Consider the following 23,915-nt stretch of genomic DNA (forward strand, 5'->3'; position numbering starts at 1 on the left):
TAGCTACCTTTCTGTGTTTCTATACAGTATTTTTTTTTTTTTAACAGGGATAGGTCCTTGGTCTATCACTCAACCCCTTTTCATCTGGTCCCTGTGCTTTGAGCTTGAGTGGCTCTACCAGAGGTTAGAACTCCCACTGGCACAGTTCTCTGGTCACTGAAACACACAGGCTCTCTCACTGTATTAAGGTGCAGTACCCAGAGGACACGTGTCTAGTGACACTTTAAACTGGCCATTTAGACACTCAGTTGGGTACCTATGGCAAAATTACACTCTAACATTGGTGTAAATTGACTCAGTGCTTTACTCTGAATTTACAGCAGTGAACTTTACAGTGATACTTAAATCCCAGTTTTTGGGGGGTAGATGGGAGGGGAAATCAGGCCTTGAGTGACTAAGCATGAAGAAATCATCAGTTAATTAATGAATCCTTTCAATAAAGGGCCTAATCCTGCAAGCTTTCTGCATATGGAACTCTCTGATTTCAGTAGGAGTTCAGCACTGGGGATTTTGCTGGACTGGAGCCATAATCTTTTGTAGACAAATGGTGCTACACAGAAAAAATGGGTCCATGAAATGACACTGGTAAAGGAAAAAATAACTAAATATAGCTTTCATTTATTACTCTAAATAATAAACTGGTATCACTTCAAAGTGACATCTTATAGTAGTTCCGAGGCATTATATTTTTTTTTAAAAATGAAACTAAAAATGTTTTAAATGTAAGTAATTGAATGGCTTGGTGAAGATTCTTTAAAACCAATCTCTTGTGTAAATCAATTCACTAGAAAGAAAGTCATTAACATGCAGTCTGAGAAAAACATACACATCAGTCCTATTTCAGTGCAATTCATGCCAAAAATAATACCTTGCAAACTCTCACTATTGTCTTTCCCTGATAATATGCACAAATGGATTATATACCACAGGCTAAAATATGAATTATGTAAGAGAATACATATGGAATTAATAGCAACCAAGAGCTGCCAGAAGTCAGAGGAGTCTGCATACTTTTATGATAAAAACTTGGAATAAACCTGAAAAAATTAGAAGAGTATGTCAAACTAAATTCAACAGACAACCACAAATTAGTAGCAACATTTACTGTTCTTTTATAGCAATACATCATGTCCATATAAAAAACAAGAGCCACCTCAAGAAGTCAAAGGTTGGTTCTCTAGTGGCTTTTCATACAAGGATGCATTTCAAAACTAACTGGAGTGAAGGAAGTTACAAAATCACCTTCTGGAGCCAATTAATGAAAATATCACATCAGGCTGCAGCTTGCTGAGCAAATGAAGAACTGCACGGAAATAAGTACACAACACAACTAGTTCCAGTTTAAAATAGCATGTTACAATGGCAAGATGATGTCTAGAAGCAAGTTCAATACATATATAATTTCTCTTGTACTCTCAAAACAGCCTTAGTGATTTTAAGTTTTTCATAAAAAGAAAACATCTGAGACTCCTACTGCCAGTTTCCAGTTCATTAAATCAGAACATGATTTTCCAACAACATAGTAAAGTCTTATTATTATTCTCTTAGAATATTTGAGACAATTTACACTTGCAAATTTGATAGTCAAACTATCCTGACAAAGAGCTTTTGAAATGTTTTAAATGACAAGAAATCTCTTTTACAAAGGTTGTAGATCTAAAGGAAAAATCCTATTTGTTTTATTTGACAGTTATCTAGCAGAACTGACTGAATGCACATTTGCTTAATGCAGAATACAATTCACAGACCATTTATGTAACGTAGTTAGGGCGTCTGATTTTTGGTTTTAACCAATAAACACAGACAATACATCCCTGGGGTTAAAAAAATGAAGGCTGTGTTTATTGGATAAACACTGGAAAAACAGTGGTAATGGTTACTTGTGTCTAATGTCTTGCCTACATGGAGCAGTAATGAGAACTACAGGGATGTGATTTCTTAAGCATGCTAATGTGTTGTACATTACTTAGTCCTCATAGGCCCGGCTGGTGCACACTAAAGGTTCCCTAGTGCGCTTTAACATAGTGCTGTTTGAAACTGTACTATGTTAAAATGCACTAGAGAACATTACAAAGAGATTCTCATTATAAGTTATATTATATACATTACTCATTACAGTATATACAATGGAAACACCCAGAAGCCACTTGATTTTAAACATCTACAAAAAAACTCAAAAACTGCTAAAAAATAAATCCTGAAAAAAACCAAGCTTTAAATATAGTGTGCCAAATTTGTCCTGACTTACATCCCACATAACATCAGTGAAGCCAATGAGATTGGACGGACTGTAAGGGCAGTATGTGCCTGGCAAAGAGCTGGTCTCCCAGGGCGCACCCTAGGTGAGGGACGAGCTTTAAACTCACACAGCCTTTAATCTTCCTTCTCTGGCACAGGTTTGGCTGTAAGAGAGAGAGCCCTGCCATTGAGTCTGTGGAAGTCCACACCTTTCAGGGCTATCAAAGATCAAAAAGAAAACCACATACACAAACACATACAAAATTACAGCAAGACTCTCTGAAGGAACTAGCAAGCAATAGACTGGTTCAGCACCCACAAGTAAGTCTCTACTAATAGTTCCAAAGTAATGGTTCAGCATCAGGCCCTCCATTCTCTTGAAGGGAGCCTCAACAGGCCATTACTCCCTGAGCAGCTCCTGCCTTCTGCTCAACCCTCTCCAAGAATTGAAGGCTTTGCCTAGAGCAGTTCATTAACCCTCACCAGCCAGTGCCCAAAAGTGTTAATCAGTTCTTGAAACAGGTATCAGAGCCAATTAGAAACAGTCAAGATTAGTCATTATTTTTTGATAATTTCCTCAAAATCTTCCCTACCAAAGGCCTCAGGAAATGCCTAAGTCAGATTATAAATCAAATGTGGGAAAAAATAATCCATCTCTAGGCTGGTCAGGTCTCAAATGACTAAGGAAAGCATTTTCCTTTCTGTTTCCACATTTTGGCCATAATATTCACATTTGTTTTCTAATGATCATTTAATAAAATAATCCTAAAACTGTCATTCCTATTTTCTGGTGTTTACTGTGTATTAAGCCTGCAGCAATACACAAGCATTTCCTAATGTGAGCTGCTGAAAGTCTGTCACGTACAACAGAAAGTCTCTAATAGGTATCCAAACAACATGGTGACTGGTCCCAATATGAGAACCCAGGTAGACTGTTGCATTTCCATGGCCATGCTGCCATCAGAGTTGGTATAAGAAACAGCTAAAGCATTGCTAGGCTGAATCTTCATTATTCATCCTAAACAGGTGACTCCTGATACACAGGAAACCTTTATTAACTATTTTTGAAGTTGTGTAGTCTCTCAGATTTTTAAAACAGGAAACATCTAGAGAGAAGACATAAATCTGCATGTAGCAGAGAATGCCATTCTTCATGTTTGGAAAAGGCATTACTATTTTTGATGTTGCCCTCCAAAAAAACTGTTTAAAAGACTTTCAAGTGAAGGCATTTCTGAATGGGTCTCTCTCAGGTTTTTCCTTTGCTAATGTGAAAAGTGTGTGCTAGAATGTGGAGCATATTAAAAAAAAAGAGGGCAGAAGAGGTTTGGGATTTTTTCATTCTGTTTCTATTAGAATCTTAAAATATTTATGTATCCTATTGACTAAAATGTCATTTTCATGCTGCCAAATCTGTTTCAAGCAGATCTGGCAACATGATCTGGTAGCATGCTCTGAACCATTTTCTGCAGGAATAGTTAACACATTGAGGGAAGGGAAGATTGACTCATAATCTGGTGAACTACACTTTCAAATTTTGTTCTTCTAAAACTCTCCAAATTAAGGATAGAGCAAAAGCATCTTCAACTACCTCAGTTCCTCTGAGCCACAGTAGCAGGCAGACCTCGAAACTTGCACCTAGATTTTCATTAGGCCTCCCCTATTGTTTGTAATTTTAGTATTAATCATTGCACACAGTTGATTAATTACAATAATCAGCATAGCTTTTTAAGCATTTCTGGAAGTTTTTGGCTTCTCAGCCCTATTATGCAGCTCCCAGTCAGACGTAATATAGCTTCCTATCCAGAGATTTTACTTGCTTCCAATATGCACACCATCTGCCTAGTCCACTTCAGAGTTCAGAGAGAGATTACCCATGTAAATGCTGTGTGATGCAAGTTCCTTTCCCAAGGGCCAGAAAAGAAACTGAGAGGCCAGGTCTTGTCTTCTCATTCCTTGCAGGGTAAAGCTCTGAGCCCTTCTTCAGGGATTAAGAAAAAGTGGATACCCTGATGGGCATTGGTTTCAGAAGGTTCTGGTGCTCTGCAGCAACCTGGCACACTTACAAATAGTGGGAATGTGCAGAGGCTACCTGAAGAACCTGTGTTCCCTTCCAATCCCAATCTCCACCTGAGCACAAAGTGAATGAGTGAGTTTTGTTCATCTTTTGCCCTATCAAACTAGCCCAGTCTGTTTCCTAAAGTCAGCCAACTTACAAGTCAACCAACTTACAAAGCTTTCTGGAAACACATTTCCAAGAAGACTTTGTACAGTGCCTGCAATATAAGGTCTTTAATCACAAAGAATGCTCTGTTTGAAAGGTAAATTTCCCTTCTAAAATAATTTGCAATGGATGGAATACAGCTCTGTATTCACACCATACATATTATTGTAATAATCTTTGTACACAGTATGCCTTAAGGTACCATTTGAAAACTCATAATTTGCTGGTCAGTACAGTCCTGATAAAACATGTGTGCAACATTGTATGGGAAGTTATAAGCTTCCCCTGTATTCCCCAAACCACACAGCTCTGCCCAGGCAGAAGTTATGTCCGTCATAGACAAAGGAAGGAATGTGGGCTTGCCTTAATCTGCATTTAAGCAGTAAACAGAGTCATCAAGCAGGAAAGAAAAACAAAGGAAATTCAAATAGGTGAAAAAAACAGTGGGGAATATCCTTCCAGATAAACTCTTTATCTCCTGGTTCTCAGCTGGAAATGTTTTTCAACATTCCAGAATGTTTAAAGAAAAACTATAAAAGGGAGGGACAAACAGCCCAAAGCACCACTCTCTCTGTCTGCTCATTTCATTCTCCACACCTGAGAAGACAAAAGGAAACAGTGGTTGGACTTTGGGAGCGGGGTCCTGACCTGAGAATTGGTCAGTAATCTGCTGGAGCTTGTGGTGAGAAAGTTTGCTTTGCAACTAAGATAGTTTGTTAAGTAGATATTATTAGGTGTTTTATCTTTATTTTTCTTGTTACCATTTCTGACTTTTATGTCTCGTTACTCATAGTCACTTAAAATATCTTTGTAGTTAATAAACTTATTTTACTATTTTATCTAACCAAGTGTGCTTAAGTTGGAGTGTCTGGGTACTCTATTCAAAACAAGATGACTTATTATTTCCTTAAAAGAATAATCAACTTCATATGTTTGTCCTGTCCAGGAGATGGCTGGGTATTAAACAACATATATTTCTGGGGGAAGATCCCAGACTGGGGGTGGGTTGAGGTCACTATGCAGTACAACCAAGGCTGGTGAGAGCCAGGGTGTAGATGGCCAGCTGCATTTACACATAGACACTCAGGCGGTGGCTTGCATGCCAGAAGGTTGTTTGTGAGCGGCCCAGATAGGAACTACTACAGTAAAACACTGTAGGGCACCCAATGTTGCAGGACAGGCATGACAAATCCCCCTACTGATCTGGATTATGGCCTGGTATGTCACAACAACATTACACTATTAGAAATATAAGGCATTATAATGTTTCGATGGTACAACACAGCAAAATACTGTTAGAAAGTTCCTGGCTTATAAACTTCAACACAGTTATACCTCTGGACATTTCTTAATCTCAACCTCACTCCCATTCAATTGATATATGCTTATAACTTCTATGATGATCCCATCACAAATGGATATAAGATTGTTGTCTTCCTTACCCATAACGCTTGTTGAGCAATGAACATAACATGGTGTGCATCTAATGCAGTCATATTCAACTTTAGGGAAATTGATAGTAATGTGTTACCAGAAGAAAAGATGGTACAATAGTTTACAGTACTCAGCTAAATTTTTTAAAAGTAGTAGAATCTGATACTATTAAGAGATGAAAAACACTGTTCACTTATTTCTCAATCATATATTAACTTTGAAACTTTACATTTAAAAAAATTACAGAAGCTAAACAAAGAGTAAATAGTGTAAATCACATTTTTTCCCTTAAACCCACCATCTTAAATCTGTAGTAAAACCTGAAAAGAAAGACAAAGCTAGAGATTTACAGTTTGATAATTGGGTCAGACTAGTGGGCCATCTAGCCCAATGTCCCATCTTCCAATGCTGGCCAGTGCCAGATGCTTCAGAAAGAATGAACAAGGCACTTTATCGAGTGATCTAGTCTCAGCTTCGGGCAATCAGAGGTTTAGGGACACCCAGAGCGTGGGGTTGCATCCATGGCTATCTTGGCTAATAGTCATTGATGGACCTAGCCTCTGTGAACTTACCTAATTCTTTTTTGAGCCCAGTTATACTTTAGACCTTCACAACATCCCCTGGCAACAATTTTCACCGGGTGATTGTGTTGTGTGAAGAAGTACTCACCTGACACTTTTTAATTTCATTGGGTGACCCGTTTTTTGTGAAGATGTAAATAACACACTTTTCCCACATCATTCATGATTTTATAGAGCTCTATCCTATCCCCTCTTAGCTGTCTCTTTTCTAAGCTGAACAGCCCCAGTCTTTTTAACCTCTTCTTGTATGAAAGCCATTCCGTACCCATAATAATTTTTGTTGCCCTTTTCTGTACTTTTTTCCAATTCTAATACATCTTTTTTGAGATTAGGCAATCAGAACTAGGTGCAGTATGTAAGGGGTAGGTATACCATGTGTTTACATAGTGGCATTATGATATTTTCTGTCTTCTTATCTATCCCCTTCCTAATGGTTCCTAACATGGTTAGGTTTTTTGACTGCCGCTGCACATTGAGCAGATATTGTCAGAGAACAATCCACAATGACTCCAAGATCTCTTTCTTGAGTGGTAACTGCTAATACAGACCCCATCACTTTGTATGCATAGGTTAAATTATGTATTCCAATATGCATTACTTTGCACTTACCAATACTGAATTTCATCTGCCATTTGTTGCCCTGTCACCCAGTTTTGTGAGACTCTTTTGTGACTCTTCACGGTTTGCTTTGGACTTTGATTTTGTATCATCTGCAAGCTTTGAGGTAAACTCACTGTTTACCTCCTTTGCCACATCATAAACATCCATGGAAGTCCACGCATGACTCAGCGCAAATTAAAATCATCATACCTCAATGCCTTGAAGTTCACTGCCATTGTCTTCTATATCTTTCAACAGTTCAACCAATCTTTTCTTCTCTTCTGCTAGCATAATCAGTTGGCTCCCTGAACCCTTTGCCAGCTGAAGTATTTATGGATAGAAAGCATTAAAAATAAAACAATAAAACTGGGTTTGCTCACAATACTGATAATGGAAAACAGGTTTTAATTTCTGTGCTACTAGTTAAAACCTAAAATGTAGCTGATCGAAACCACTCACAAATCTAGTGGCCTGTAAGAAGTAAATTAATATTCTTATTCCTGTTCATGGCACAGAAGTGTGCATACATCAAAAACCTCTACCACATCTGGCAACCTTGTTGCAGAGAATGTTAGCAGATGGGTCAAGAACTAAATGATGCATGGAAAGTAAACTGCTCTCTGTCAGCAATAAAGTGCTCCTCTCCATCAGGGTTGAGAAATACTGGCTGAATGGTATAGGACATGTTGCTGTGCCATAGCCTTGGCAATAACTGTTCTGTAGATAGAGAATTTCAAGTCATTCAGTGTCCACCCATTATTTTTTAAGAACACCAAACATCATTTTTTCTTTTTTTAGAAACAGGTTATAAAGAAGTACTTGTCTACAAAATGTATGGGCTGTGGCCAGGCACAGACTGGAAAACATAAACTTTCTCATTGTTATATGACCATCTAAAAGCAAATGGGGACCTAATTTGCAAATTTGGGCAACCAGTGAAGGATGAATACTGAGCAGCACTTTGCAATGAGCAACAAATTTTTGTAGTATAATGTTAATTTAAACCTGATTAACTTTTACAGAGTTAATAATGAGACGTGTTTTGATCAAGAAACCAACCTATTTGTAGAAGTGTGTATACACTGTCATTTTTTTTTTTTTTGGCAATGCATTTAGTATACATGAGTAACTCCCTAATCTTTTAGTAATTTTAGGCCTTAACACATACCTCGATGTTCTTTTTAATAAAATCTTGAGTATTTTTACTTCTGGTGTCACTTTTATGGTGTGTTTTTCCTGTTACTTTCAGTGAGCCACTTGTTTCAATTTCATTTAGATGGTCTGTAGTTAAAAAAAAAAAAGTTGCAAAAATGTGACTGTTGCCTCTCCAATAGACAAAATCAATAATTACTATTTTCATTATTATTTATTATATTTATAGTATTGGAAGTATTACTTATATTTACCATTAGAAACTATTATCATAACCATTTCAACAGTTAAATGTGGTAAATGCAAGTTGTTCAGGGTGCCCATTTAGCAAAGTTATTTCTTATATAAGATTATAGTTTTGTGAAGGCCAAAATATTTTTTATGGAGATCTGACCTCAAAAATGTTAAACACATTGCCATGATTTTAAACCCATTCTTTTTAAACCTCTTACTGTTTGAACTATATCACCAGTATTAGATAAATTAAGTGATGATTTTTTGGGAAAGCATGCAACTGTTTGGGGATATTTCAAGAAGATTTCTTAAATGAAACAGCTGAAAAACAGATGAGGTCTTTGATGTTCTACAGTCCCTTGTTGTAACAATTTTTGTTTTAAAACTCACCTTAAATCTCTGCAAGTTATGAAACGAACATGGTTTCTTAGTAACAGTCTTAAATATATTATGTGCGATCATTACATTTAAAGATATATTCTTATAAACAAATCAGATTATTTAGAAAGTAGCACACTGAACATTTAATTCACCCTCAAGCTATTTTAGATTTAATGTTTTCTGAATAGTTTCTCCAAAGGCCATATGAAAAGACAATATATGGTATGTGCCATTCAGAGATGTCTAATAATTTTAAAGTGGTATTTCTTTCATGACTTTGGAATGATCCAGATTCCAAAGATTTATAAATGACTAAACTAAACAATCACATTTAATGTCCTATAAATCTCACAAATTGATCTGTTCTCCTGCATACATAATAGTTCTCTCTTTTTTTTTTCTTTGATCCTGGGGTTAGACACAAGTTTGGGGATTATTTGATTATAAAACTAGAATGTGCTTATCATTGGATTTATAAAAAGATTAACTATCGCAGCCTCTAGGAGCACATACATTACATTTAAAAGTATCCAAGTTAAAGAATATGCAATCTGACCAAAAAAGGCAATTAAAAGAAAGCTCACTGGATCATAAAAGATGTTCTACCCACTCCTCCACACAGAAGTCTTAGTGTATGTCTACACTACAAAATTAAATCGATTTTATAGAAGTCGATTTTTAGACATCTATTTTATACAGTCGATTGTGTATGTCCCCACTAAGCGCATTAAGTTGGCAGAGTGCATCCTCACTACCGTGGCTAGCATCAACTTATGGAGCGGTGCACAGTGGGTAGCTATCCCACAATTCCCGCAGTCTCTGCCACCCATTGGAATTCTGGGTTGAGCTCCCAATGGCTGATGGGGCAAAAACATTGTCGTGGGTGGTTTTAGGTACATGTCATCAGTTGCCCCTCCCTCTGTGAAAGCAACGACTGTCAATTGTTTCGCGCCCTTTTTCCTGGGTTACCCATGCAGATGCCATACCACAGCAAGCATGGAGCCCACTCAGCTCACCATCACGCACTTTAAAAGCTCACTGGGGCTGTTTGCTGACTAGGTCAGACCTCAGCACAACCAACATTCCCATTTTTATTGCTGCTTCCTGTGTGTGCCATAATATCTGTGAGAGTAAGGGGGAAACATTTATGGCGGGATGGGAGGTTGAGGCAAATCGCCTGGCATCCAATTTTGAGCAGCCAGACCCCAGGGCAATTAGAAGAGAACAGCAAGGCGTGCTGCGCATCAGAGAGGCTTTGAAAACCAGCTTCATGACTGGCCAGGATACAGTGTGACAGTTGTGTGTGTTTCTCCTTGATGCAAACCTGCCCCCTTTGTTGATTTTAATTCCCTGTAAGCCAACCACCCTCCTGCTTTCGAAATAAAGTAACTATTGTTTTGAAACCACGCATTCTTTCTTTATTAATTAAAAAAAATGAGATAATGGATAAGGTAGCCCAGGTGAGGTAGGGAAGGAGGGAAGGACACGGCCTCATTGCTTATTGTAGCCACACTAAAAATCAAACTGTTGAATGATAGCCTTCTGTTGCTTGGGCCATCCTCTGGAGTGGAGTGGCTGGGTGCCCAAAGCCTTCCTCCCACCCCCACATTCTTGGGTGTCTGGGTGAGGAGGCTATGGAACATAGGGAGGAGGGTAGGCGGTTATACAGTGGATGTAGCGGGGGTCTGTGCTCTTGCTGCTCAGCATTGTGTCCTGCCTCTGCTCTTAGCGCTCACTTAATTCTTTCCTGGCCTCTGCCACTGAATGCTTCCATGCATTAAGTTGTGCACTATCAGTGCGAGAGGACTGCATGAGCTCGGAAAACATGTAATTGCGAGTGCGTTTTTTTCTCATTCTAATCTGCAATAACCTCAGGGACAGAGATAATAGAGGGAGCGTAGAAACAATCTACGCTCTATAATTCTGGTGGGACTGCATGGTCACCCGTGCTGCTGAGTGCTGCTGAGTTCGCCATGCTGATCAAACAGGAAATTAAATTCAAAAGTTCCCGAAGCTTTTCTTGTGTACCTGGTTAGTGCATCGCAGTTCAAAGTGCTGTCCAGAGTGGTCACAGAGCACTCCGGGATAGCTCCCGGAGGTCAGTACCATCAATTTGTGTCCACACTACCCAAATTCGACCCAGCAAGGTTGATTTTAGCGCTAAACCCCTCATTGGGCGAGGAGTACAGAAGTTGATTTTAAGAGCCCTTTAAGTCGACAGAATGGGGTTGGTTGTGTGGATGCATTCATTTTAAAATCAACCTAATGTGGCTAAACTCAACCTAACCCCATAGTGTAGACCAAGCCTTGGTATATACAGAGGCTGTACAATGTTCTTTATGCTCAAACAAACTCTGGCTGTGCAAATACCAATGAAGGAGGTGAATTCCCAAGTGGAGGGCCTCTCCCTTGAAGAAAAATTGCCTCCAACCCACCAGGGTTCAAATCTAGGGCCTATTAGGAAAAAGCATCCCAAACTATCTTAATTACTATCACAGAGTATAGGAGAGACATTACCTTGAAGCTAACCAGGAACCAGAGTATGCAGGGTTTTATAGATGAAAATGAACACTTTGCATTGCATCCTGAAGCCAATGCAGTCTATGAGCACAGGTGTAATAAGCATCATATAAGAAACACCGCTTAACACCGCATTCTGTGCTAGCCGAAGTCTGAATGGCCTCAAAGGTAGACTCACATAGAACATCTAATGCAGAATGACAGAGACATGGATAATTGTGGCAAGGAATGCATCAAAGAGGAAAGACTGCAACCTGATGTCTGGACCAGAGGAAAGAGACTATGGCCCCAATCGAGCAGAGCATGTAACTGGATTAAATGTAAAATAAAGCACATAAATAGTCCCATTAATGGGACTACGCAAGTATTTATAGTCAAGCACAGCCTTCTCTGCTTTACTGGCTCAATGCTTATTTTGGCTCCTACCTGGGAACCCAAGTAGCAGCCAAGAATGCAACAGACTTCAAGATTACAAACCAATCCACAATAACAAGAAGTCTAAGGCCATGTCTACATCTAAAATTTTGCAGCGCTGGTAGTTACAGCTGTATTAGTTCAGCTGTATAGGGCCAGCGCTGCAGAGTGGCCACACTTACAGCAACCAGCGCTGCAAGTGGTGTTAGATGTGGCCACACTGCAGCGCTGTTGGGCGGCTTCAAGGGGGGGTTCGGGGAACGGGAGAGCAAACCGGGAAAGGAGGCCAGCTTCGCCGTGGTTTGCTCTCGCGTTCCCCGAACCCATCTGCAAACCGCAGGGAAGGAGACCAGCTTGCTCGGGGTTCGGGGAACGAGAGAGCAAACCGGGAAAGGAGACCAGCTTCCCCGCGGTTTGCTCTCGCGTTCCCGAACCCCCTGCAAACCGCAGGGAAGGAGACCTGCTTGCTCGGGGAACGGGAGAGCAAACCGCGGCGAAGCTGGTCTCCTTTCCCGGTTTGCTCTCGCGTTCCCGGAGCCACCCAGCAAACCGCAGGGAAGGAGACCTGCTTGCTCGGGGTTCCGGGAACGAGAGAGCAAACCGCGGCGAAGCTGGTCTCCTTTCCCGGTTTGCTCTCTCGTTCCCCGAACCGCCAAGCAAGCGGTTCTCCTTCCCTGCGGTTTGCAGGGTGGCTCCGGGAACGAGAGAGCAAACCGGGAAAGGAGACCAGCTTCGCCGCGGTTTGCTCTCTCGTTCCCGGAACCCCGAGCAAGCAGGTAAGGAGAACCGCTTGCTCGGCGGTTCGGGGAACGAGAGAGCAAACCGGGAAAGGAGACCAGCTTCGCCGCGGTTTGCTCTCTCGTTCCCGGAACCCCGAGCAAGCAGGTCTCCTTCCCTGCGGTTTGCAGGGTGGCTCCGGGAACGCGAGAGCAAACCGCGGCAAAGCTGGTCTCCTTTCCCGGTTTGCTCTCTCGTTCCCCGAACCGCCGAGCAAGCGGTTCTCCTTACCTGCTTGCTCGGGGTTCCGGGAACGAGAGAGCAAACCGGGAAAGGAGATCAGCTTGATTACCAGAGGCTTCCTCCTTCCACGGAGGTCAAGAAAAGCGCTGGTAAGTGTTTACATTGGATTACCAGCGCTGGATCACCAGCGCTGGATCCTCTACACCCGAGACAAAACGGGAGTACGGCCAGCACTGCAAACAGGGAGTTGCAGCGATGGTGATGCCCTGCAGATGTGTACACCTTCAAAGTTGCAGCGCTGTAACTCCCTCACCAGCGCTGCAACTTTCTGATGTAGACAAGCCCTAAGTAGAAACAGCAAATATCACCTCCTCCTTAGTGCGTTCCCACCCCCCACAAACACACACCTCATCTCTCCTGTTGTGAATGATCTCTAGCCAAGTCCCTCTCATCCAATCCCCCATCTTGGCCAGTCACCAAGAAACCAGGTTACTTTGAATCACATAATATGCTTGCAGAGCTGAGCATCACTGGCATACTGGTGGCAACGGCAACTTAAAACATTTCACTACTCCCCAAGTGGTCATGTACACATGCTGAAAATAACCTTTTGAGTAAATGAGCAACTGCCTAATGCCACTCACTGGAATCTCATACAGATGGAAGAATACAGACACTGAAACACAACTCAATCTGGACTGATGCCTGCCACAATAGTGACAGGTTTCAGAGTAGCAGTCGTGTTAGTCTGTATCCATCAAAAGAACAGGAGTACTTGTGGCACCTTACAGACTAACAAATTTATTTGAGCATAAGCTTTCATGGGCTACAGCCCACTTCATCGGATGCATAAAATGGAACATATAAGAAGAGTATATATATATACACACATACAGCGAAGATGCCATACCAGCTCTAAGAGGCTAATTAATTAAGATGACTTGTTATCAGCAGGAAAAAAACTTTTGTAGTGATAATCAAGATGGTCAATTACAGAGAGTTGACAAGAGGTGTAAGGACAGTTATCATAAGGAAATAGATTCAAGTAGTGTAATGACTCAGCAATTCGCAGTATCTATTCAAGCCAGAGTTAATGGTATCTAATTTGCAAATCAATTCAAGCTCAGCAGTTTCTCATTGGAGTCTGTTTTTGAAGTCTTTCTGTTGCAAAATTGCCACCTTCAGATCTGTTACTGAGTGGCCAGAGAGGCTGAAGTGTTCTCAATAGTACCACAATAGTATCATAAGCAATAGCATCTAAACAACGGACAAACCTAAAAGAACTAGCAAGGATGTCTGATCTTTGTCAGGAGATCCTCAAACATCAAGACAAGTGCAGTCTGTATCATAATCAGTTTAATAGAAAACAAAACAAAAACAAAAAAAACACTAAACTGAAGGAGATTAAGGAAGTCTGAAGATGTCAAACAGGCCGAGAGAACCCTGACCCAAAATAGGAACATCAGAGACTGCATTTTGCATCAACTGCCAGATTTGAGAGATGGTTTCTTGAGCATAGGCCTAATAATTGTATACGTAAGGGAAGATGGTGCCTCATAGTAAGTGGTGTATTCAAGCTGTCAGGGCCTGATTAAATTCACCTTAGATTACTTAAAGAACTAGCTGAAGCAATATCTGAAGCATTAGCAATTATCTTTGAGAACTCATGGAGGACAGGTGAGGTGCCAGAGGACTGGAGAGGGACAAATATAGTACCCATCTTTCAAAAGAGAAACAAAGAGGACCTGAGAATTACAGACCAGTCAGCCTAACTGGAACAAATTATTAAACAATCAATTTGTTGTAAGCACCCAGAGGATAACAGGATTATAAGGAATAACCACCATGGACTGGTCAAGAACAAATCATACAAAACCAACCTAATTTCCTTCTTTGACAGAGTTACTGGCCCAGTGAATTGGGGGGAAGCAGTACAGGTGATATATCTTGATTTCAGTAAGGCTTTAGACACAGTTCCACGTGACATTCTCAAAAGCAAACTAGAGAAATATGATCTAGATAAAATTACTATAAGGCTGGAGAACAACCATTTGAAAGACCATACTCAAAAGTGTAGTTATCAATGGTTTGATCAAACTAGGTGGCAGATAGTATATAGCTGGATTCCACACGGGAGTGGAAAGTATGCTTATAAAATCTGCAGATGACATCAAGTTGAGAGGGGTTTCAAGCCCTTTGGAGGACAGGATAAGAATTCAAAACGACCTTGAAAAACTGGAGAATTGGTTTGAATTCAACAAGATGACATTCAATAAAGACAAGTGCAAAGTACTTCCCTTAGGAAGGAAAAATCAAATGCACAATTACAAAATGGGGAATAGCTGATGAGGTGGTATTACTGCTGAAAAGGATCTGGAAGTTACAGTGCCTCACAAACTGAATATGAATCAACACCATGATGCAATTGCAAAGGCGGCTAATATTCTGGGATGTTTTAACAGGAGTGTCATATGTAAGACACAGGAGGTAATTGCCCTGCTCTACTCGGCACTGGTGAAGCCACAGTGGGAGTATTTTGGGTACCACACTTCAGGAAATATCTGGACAAATTGGAGAGAATCCAGAGGAGAACAACAAAAATGAGAAAAGCTTTAGAAAGCCTGACCTAGGAAGAAATGTTAAAAAAAAAAAAAGGGCATATTTAGTCATGAAAAAAGAAGACTGAGGAGGGACCTGCTAAAAGTCTTCAGACATGTTCAGGGCTGTTATAAAGAGGATGGTGATCAATTGTTCTCTATGTCCACTGGAATTAGGACAAGAAGTAAAGATTTTAATCTACAGCAAGGAAGATTTATGTTAGATATTAAAACTCTGGAACAGGCTTCCATGGAGGTTGTGGAATCACCATCATTGAGTTTTAAGAACAGGTTAGACAAATACCTGTCACAGATGGTCTAGGTTTTAACTGGTGGTGTCTCAGTGCAGAGCCTGGACTTGATACTTCTAGAAGACTCTTTTAGCTACACATTTCTACGATCCTATGATTATCAGCATTAGATTAATAACAGAGATACATTGTATACAATTTTCAAAAAGAACCACATTGTTGATAAACTCCTAAATTTTTCAATCAGAGTGTAAGCTTGTATTACCTATTTATATTACATACATTATGGGTTATGTTATGTTTCCAACATCTATTTGGCACACAATGCTTCCCTTTCAGCCTTGATGGTTTGGAACATTTTACTCATTCAAATCCAGAATACAAAAGCTCATTACATAATTATAGGACTGTAATAAGGGCTTACCCTGTACAGCTTGCTTTTCATTGCGGCCATAATCTTCTGAATTAATTTGTGTGTGAAATACTGAAATAAATATTTCATCTTCTTCAGAATGGGAAGGATCTGTTAATTAGAAGTGTATTGAATAATTGCTGAATACTTATTTAAAGCAGATTTTTGTGATTTAACAGTATGATTTATATACGTTTCTCCAAGTTTGATACACAAGAGTCATAGAAGTTTATTATTGGTTTTCTTCAAGTAGTTACAACAATACAATAAAACATTTTACAAGAGATAGAATAGATGGAGCAAAAAAAAAGATGAGAGGTGAGTAAGAGAGTCAATCTGTGAGTAAAAGAATCATTATGAACAAGGGCAAGTAAGATTGGAAGAAAATATCAAAATGTATACCACTTCTGATGTATCTATGAAGTCTGATAGAGGTTTTGAGTAAATGCGATTACACATTTATTTTTTCTTCTGTTGCATTTGCAGGCTTCTATAGGGCTGGTAATTATACATAAGTGATACAGCCTAAGGACAAAATGTTCAAAAGCTTCAGTAGACATGAATAGCCATTTGGGGAATCATCTAGCGGTTCAATTTAAAGTTAAGTGCCCAAGGGATTTTCACAGCGGGTGTCTAGCTGTGCCCAAGTTGTCAGAAATCCAACTGGCCTCTGTCAGGAGTGTGATCTGGGAGAAATGGGTGCCAAACATCCCAGTGCTTCAGAGCTGCTATAAGTACTCCAAGTGTTAGTAAGGCTCCTGGCAAGAATTAGCCAGGGAGTGCAGGTTAAGGAGAAGCCCCTCACTGGCTGCTCTGCAATCTGTGCACACTTAAAGAGCACATACTGTAAGGATTCCCCATACATTTGAGAGCTATAACTAATATGAACTAAACAAATTAATACTATCCTTCTCAACTGAAAGCATGATGATGATTGTCATTTAGTAACAACTGAATGAGAGTTTTATAGCTGCAAAGTCTAATTTCTGCCACAATTAGGGCAAATGTGTTTCTGCGGGTAGAGAGGTTGAGACACAAGTGGATGGATATAAGTGATTTTGTAGATGTAGCTGGCATCTGATACTCTAATAACTCTTTTCAAAAGAGACCATTTTCAGAACAGCCTTCCTTTCATCATTTGTTGTCATCAAATAAAATAAAAGCTAAATATTCAAGCGCTAAAAGACAAAGTTAATTTTGTTCAGTTCTTTATTTTCAACCAGGGAAAGTTCCTCTGCTGCCAATCGTACAAAATGACCTGATGAACAAAAAATGTTAACATTCTACATAAAGCTTGAGGCAAGGAGGACCCTGGAAAAAATCTACACTATGCACAGAGCTGTCCTGGTGCCATGCACCAAAATCCACATGACCCATACAGCAGTAGTTACCTTTGAAAAGAAAAAGGAAGTGCAGTGTGGAGTTTGTTAAGAATAACCTCATAAACAAATTTTCTTTCCATATTTTAAATGTTAAGAGTCCTAGTAAAGCATATTCTTTTTATTAGATGCTGACACCTACTGGACAGTATTAAATTACTGTAAAGCTGATTTGTAAATCTTGTGGTTTTTTCCCCTGAACAGTAAACTAAATAAATGTTATGCAGTTATTGATGTAAGAATCCTCTTCTCCTGTGTATACTTCTTTACCATTTTCAAAAAGTCCAACACAAAATGGTATAATTCAGTTATAAAACTATACAAAGTCACAACAGGTCTGACGTTAATGGTCAGACAACTATACAAAAAACCTTTCTGATAGAAAAAAAACAATTATAATCCAAGATGATTCTAAGTAAAGATTCTCTCATTAAATTTTGTAACAGCCAATAATATAATATTTTTAAGTTTGGAGTGCATGAGGTGGTGAGAATCAAAATTCTACCTACAACTTTTGGTAATTCTTTTATTTAAGAGGTTGAAATACTTTCTTAGATTACAGAGGTCAAAAATTTGTACTCCAAGAAATCTTTCCCCAACCAAAAAGAAAAAGTCTGTGTTTAAAAGCTGAACAAAACAATTAATAAATTTGAGAGCAGTATAAGCATTGCCAAAGTAATTCAGTGCAAAGCACAGTCAAAATCAAAGGTGGTAAGAGCAAAGCAGGTGTATTTGCTGCATTTTAAATGCAAAAGTGTTATTTTTTAATTATTCTTTGCAACAACGCTGCATAGCCAACTAACCCGCAGAACGCTGTATGTGACTTCAAAAAGTTGCCTGACCTTGGATTTAATAACCAGAATGTTAAAATTCATTAAGATATATTTTTGAAACTCTGAACCTGATTATTGTTGAAATCAGAGGTTTACTTAGCGTGCTATACGATAGCATCTCAAAGCACTGGAATTCCAGTTCCATTTGAAATGTTCAGGAGTAGCCAGGTATAAAGAGTGTTATAGGCTGTGGGTTAAATATCCTTGGTTTCAGTAAAGCAGCCCACTTATTTTCCAGATTTCTTTCTACAGTGCTTTAATGTCATTCCTTCTGAGAAGCAGAAGCAGCAGTATATAGAGCATCTGCTGGGCCAACCTCCCTTTTCAATAGGATAGTTATAGCCACAGCCTCACACCGCAGGAGACCATATATCTAATCTGCTGGATAGCGCCTTTTAAAAATGTTTAGCTTTGCTGATGAATTTCCAGATAAGGCTGAATGGTTAGAGATCAAAGGTCAAAATGTAAATGTGAGGGATAAAAAATGAAGATAAAATTGCCAGTAGTTAGATTCCGAAGACACATACAGGATTCTGCACAGATTTAAATAAAATGGGGTTTGCCAACTCAGTCTATAAAGCAGCTTAGAATTTTTTTTCTAACATCAGCCCTGATTTATCTATCATAGACATAAGTTATTCACATTTTTCCTACCTTGCTTCTACTTAGTTAAACCTTCAAGGCTACCCAGTCATTTGAAATACTGCAGAATTATTGCAAACAAAAATCTGTAAAGCAATACTGCCTTGTGAAGTACTTTTTACTCAGTTTGAGGTTTAGAAAAATTGTCTTTACAAGTTTTTAAGTGTAAGGACTATTTTAATGATAAAAGTTTAAAACTGCACTTGTTATGGAAAACATTTTATTCTATTTTAATAGTAGTGACAACTTAGAACTTACAGAAATACAGCTATAATCAACATATAAGATAATCTTATGAGATATTTATCATTTACCTGTTTTACTTACTTACCAACGGTCTCCTGCAATGAGGAGGTCAAAGCTAAAAATTTGTTTGTATTTTCTATCTCCTCTTGAGTTCCTGAAGCACTTAGTGAGGTTACAGACTATTTAAAAGAAAGTATGAAAATATAAGATGGCAGCAAATATATGATCAGATTGGAATTACAGTAAAATACTTCTCCTGATGACCTATCAGAGTCCCAAGTCTAGCAAACTTCAGATCACACATCAAAAGCCTTTTTTGTCAATCAAGCATTTGGGTGAACATTATTTTCTTACTGTTTTTCTCTTACTTTTTTGTGTGATTTGAATGTCTTAGACCCTCTGAGCATTTATGAAAGTAGCACAGATTTTAAAGCCCTGTATACTCTTATAATTATTGTACATCATCTATATATGGATTATAGGAACTACTATATAGTTTTATACATACATAAATTTGAATCCTGGTAGACTTGCAGCATGATTTACATTGAATATACTGCTTTACCATTTCAAACCAAATTTTATACATATTATATGCGGGGCTGGTAGCACTGCCTATTATTAACATTGCAAGACACTTCCCAGTATAAGACTCTATTTTCACCTACTCATAACCTTGCCTAAATATAACTGTTTGGTCTGAAATTTCCCAGACTTCAAGCTGATTTTTTGGAAAGTTTCAGCCAAAATATTTCTGAGAATGAGGCTCTGGAAAAATATGTTCTGTAATGTTAACAAAATTCTGGTGACCTTTTTGGTGAGAAGCTCTACTATTCCCACACATTGGAGCAGGAACTTGAAAGGGGTGGGCTTTTTGTCAGGAATGTACCTTTTATTGTTGGGTCAAGTTATAAATCTTTGAAAAATTTCAGTCCACACATGCTCAGCAGAGATTTCTTAGGGTTTAGCAGCTAAAATCTCCACAGAGTCTGTGTGCACTTATTCCCTCACAGCTCCTACATGTGATTGGACAGTGCGTGGTGCCATCACCACAGAGCAAGTGTGCATGTTCCACACCAAGAAACAGATTGGGACACAAAAAATGGTGAGATTGGGACTGGCTAGGCAAAAACACTGAGAATCAGTTTTCTAGGGATTAGGAGGACACTCTGCTAGACACACCTGATCTGTGCTGGAGAGCCCAGGCAGCAGCTGAGAAAACTTGACATTCTTGTCAGTTTTGCCACTGCTATGGTGAAACTAAAAAGAATGTTAATTTCATATATTTCCTTTCAAGAAAATCATGTTTTTGTGTTTCCAAAAATAAATTCTGATCCCACTGAGGGGTACCAAAGGAAACTGCGCCATCTGCTCAAGAAATTCCTGGAAGAAGCACTGGAACAAATCTACATAGACACACCCCTAGATCCCTGACCAGGTGTATTCCATCTGCTACTCAAGATTCATAAACCTGGAAATCTTGGATGCCCCATCATCTCAAGCATTGGCACCCTGACAGCGGGACTGTCTGGCTACGTGGACTCTCTCCTCAGGCCCTATGCTACCAGCACTCCCTGCTATCTTCGAGACACCATTGACTTCCTGAGGAAACTACAATCCATTAGTGATCTTCCAGAGAACACCATCCTGGCCACTATGGATGTAGAAGCCCTCTACAACAACATTCCACACAAAGATGGACTACAAACCATCAAGAACAGCATCCCCAATAATGTCAGAGCAAACCTGGTGGCTGAGCTTTCAGCTTTCAGACCACATCACATGATCCATTGTCTACAGCCAAGCCCTAAGATACAACCGCATGTGCTCCAATCCCTCAGACAGAGACAAACACCTACAGGATCTCTATTAAGCATTCTTAAAACTACAGTACCCACCAGGGGAAGTGAAGAAACAGATTAACAGAGCCAGAAGGGTACCCAGAAGTCACCTACTACAGGACAGGCCCAACAAAGAAAGTTACAGAACACCACTAGCCATCACCTACAGCCCCCAACTAAAACCTCTCCAGTGCATCATCAAGGATCTACAAGCTATCCTTAAGGATAATCCCTCACTCTCACAGACCTTGGAAGACAGGCCAGTCCTCACTTACAGACAGCCCCCCAACCTGAAGCAAATAGTCACCAGCAACTACATGCCACACAACGGAAACACTAACCCAGGAACCAATCCCTGCAGCAAACAGCGTTGCCTACTCTGTCCCCATATCTACTCTAGCGACACTATCAGAGGACACAACCACATGAGCCACACCATCAGGGACTCATTCACCTGCACATCTAATGTTATATATGCCATCATGTGCCAGCAATACCCTTCTGTCCGATTTGGTCAATGTACATGGTAGTCTCTATGCAAAAGAATAAATGGACACAAATCAGACATCAAGAATTGTAATATTCAAAAACCAGTCAGAGAGCACTTCAGTCTCCCTGGACACTCAATAACAGACTTAAAAGTGGCCATTCTTCAACAAAAAAAAACCTTCAAAAACAGACTTCAATGAGAAACTGCAGAACTGGAATTAATTTACAAACTGGAAACCATCAAATTAGACCTGAATAAAGACTGGGAGTGGCTGGGTCACTACAAAAAATAATTTTCCCTCTGTTGATATCCAACCCTTCTTGTCAACTGTTGGGAATGGGCCACATCCATCCTAATTGAATTGGCCTCGTTAGCACTGACCCCCCACTTGGTAAGGCAACTCTCATCTTTTCATGTGCTGGATATTTATACCTGCCTACTTTTTTTCACTCCATGCATCTGCTGAAGTGGGTTATAGCCCACAAAAGCTTATGCCCAAATAAATTTGTTAGTCTCTAAGGTGCCACAAGGATTCCTCGTTGTTTTGTTTTGGGAGACATTTCTGTAAAATCTGGTTTTGCTCTAAATCAGACCAAAAGCAAATTGCAAAATACCAACATTTTTGGCAAACCAAAACCCCTGAGTTTTGGCCAGCTCTATCAGACGTCTTCATAAGACGTGATTTCTCTGCCAACAAAAATTGCTGCTCTTTTCATAGAGTGCATAGTAATGGGAGAAGCTGTACCAAAGGTTTTGAAGGTCTTTGTTATAATCACCTCTGTAGGTTCTGTTCACATCTAACTTATACATTTCTACTTCCTTTGGATGTCTGGATGCATCCAAAAAAGGACTACAATACCACTTCATATTTTATGAAGAAAATTATAGTGACCTTGTGTATGGAGGCCAGCTTAGTTCACTGAACTATCATGTTTGACAGAATGTGTAACTGAGCTTTCAGTGAGAGTGTGCTAAGTGCTGAAAGCCCTTCGGATAAGGTAATGAGAACGCAAGATACTTCCAGGGAGAAAAGGAAGAGACCTACCAACCATGAAGCTGAAAAGTAGTTTTATGAGAATTGTAGATCCTACACACAGATCAAATTTGTTATAGGAATCCGATATTGTCAAAGAACTGATAAGAGTGGTGAATGCTCAGGAATTAATTATGTAGCACTAATGACAAATTCTCATGGGTTTCTTACATTGCAATATGTCTGAAGTTGCTGACGGATCTTTCCAAAAAGTGTTGGCATGAGCCTCTTGGTCAGAACAAACTAAAGAGTGTCCTTTGCTTCAGCTGATAGCCTGACTTTGCCCTGATGTGTGTCCCTTGCAACACCAATATCTAAACCTCAAGAGATACACAGACATCATTTGTGAATTTCCTCTGAAATGCTAGGACAGTGTTTATCATCTTCTTAGAATGACTGTCTGTAGTTCCTTCCTCTCGGCTTCCCAGACACAATTTAGACAGCACTGGATATTGGTACAGGATAGTTCCCTGTTGCACTATGCTTTGTGTTTGCACTGAGAGTTTGAGAGGACGTTCTAGTTGCAACTAAATCTGATCTGAGAACCAAGACCTGAGGGGTTAATAATAAGATGATCATAATAATGTACAGTTCTTTCTGTTCCCTTTCATGTCCGTGTCCTTCACCAGTCAAAAACTATTGAATAATAAACTGTGTTCATGAAACTAGACCACGGGTTCTGAAACTTCCTTTTGCCGCAACCCCCTTCTGACAACAAAAATTACTTCCCAACCTTAGGAAGGGAAACTGAAGCCAGAGCCCCACTGCCCTGGGGTGGGGGGATTCCCAAGCCTCACCACTCTGGGCAAGGGGGCCAAAGCTGCAACTGTCACCCAGGGCTGAAGCCATCAGTCTTTGGCTTCGGCCCTGGGCAATGGGTCTCGGGCTTCAGTCCTGGGCCCCAGCAAGTCTAAGCCAGCCCTGGCAACCCCATTTGAAGGGAGTCACAACCCACAGTTTGAGAACTGCTGAACTAGACTGTTCCCTTCCATAAGATAGCATTTTGAGATAATGTTTTATTGGTAAATATTAAAAAAAAATCACACATTGCTAACCTGAAGTTCTTCCCAAAGTTTTGCCCTCACTTCTCTGCCTTGTTTTTTAATTTCTCTTTCTCTAGATTGTTTCTTTGCCAGTATCTTGTCCAGTTTATTCATCTTCTTTATCGCTTCTTGAATCCGGGGATCTATATCTTTCTCTTCAGTATTTTCTAGATTGGTAGAATTTGCTGTAGATTATATATAAAATAGAATGTGATCTTCAAGCATTTAATAAAATAATCCCCAGTCAATAGGAATTATTTGGCAGCAGCTTCAGTAGGAATAGGACCATTCACTAGCATATGTTGCTTTCTGTTGGTTGGTTACAGCAGGAAAGAAATATACAGGTCCTTCAAGAAGATAACAGAACTTTTCCTTTGTTGTAAAAAGATAGTGGTAGATGTTTGTGTTTCTGG

At 39.6% G+C, this 23,915-nt stretch overlaps 1 protein-coding gene across 2 annotated transcripts in view; it reads right to left on the bottom strand.

The window, feature by feature from the left end:
• FSIP1 (fibrous sheath interacting protein 1) overlaps positions 1-23,915 on the bottom strand; it is a 176,854-nt gene that overhangs the window by 136,207 nt on the left and 16,732 nt on the right. For both annotated transcript variants that reach the window (XM_030559426.1, XM_030559427.1), the window contains 5 exons: positions 23,515-23,687; positions 19,181-19,274; positions 16,008-16,106; positions 8,243-8,355; positions 7,285-7,395 (listed from right to left, as the gene is read on the bottom strand). In XM_030559426.1, the coding sequence (XP_030415286.1) occupies positions 7,285-7,395; positions 8,243-8,355; positions 16,008-16,106; positions 19,181-19,274; positions 23,515-23,687 (590 nt within the window). The remainder of the gene's footprint in view (positions 1-7,284; positions 7,396-8,242; positions 8,356-16,007; positions 16,107-19,180; positions 19,275-23,514; positions 23,688-23,915) is intronic.

The sequence above is a fragment of the Gopherus evgoodei genome, chromosome 4 (genome assembly GCF_007399415.2).
Source record: "Gopherus evgoodei ecotype Sinaloan lineage chromosome 4, rGopEvg1_v1.p, whole genome shotgun sequence".
NCBI lineage: Eukaryota > Metazoa > Chordata > Testudines > Testudinidae > Gopherus > Gopherus evgoodei.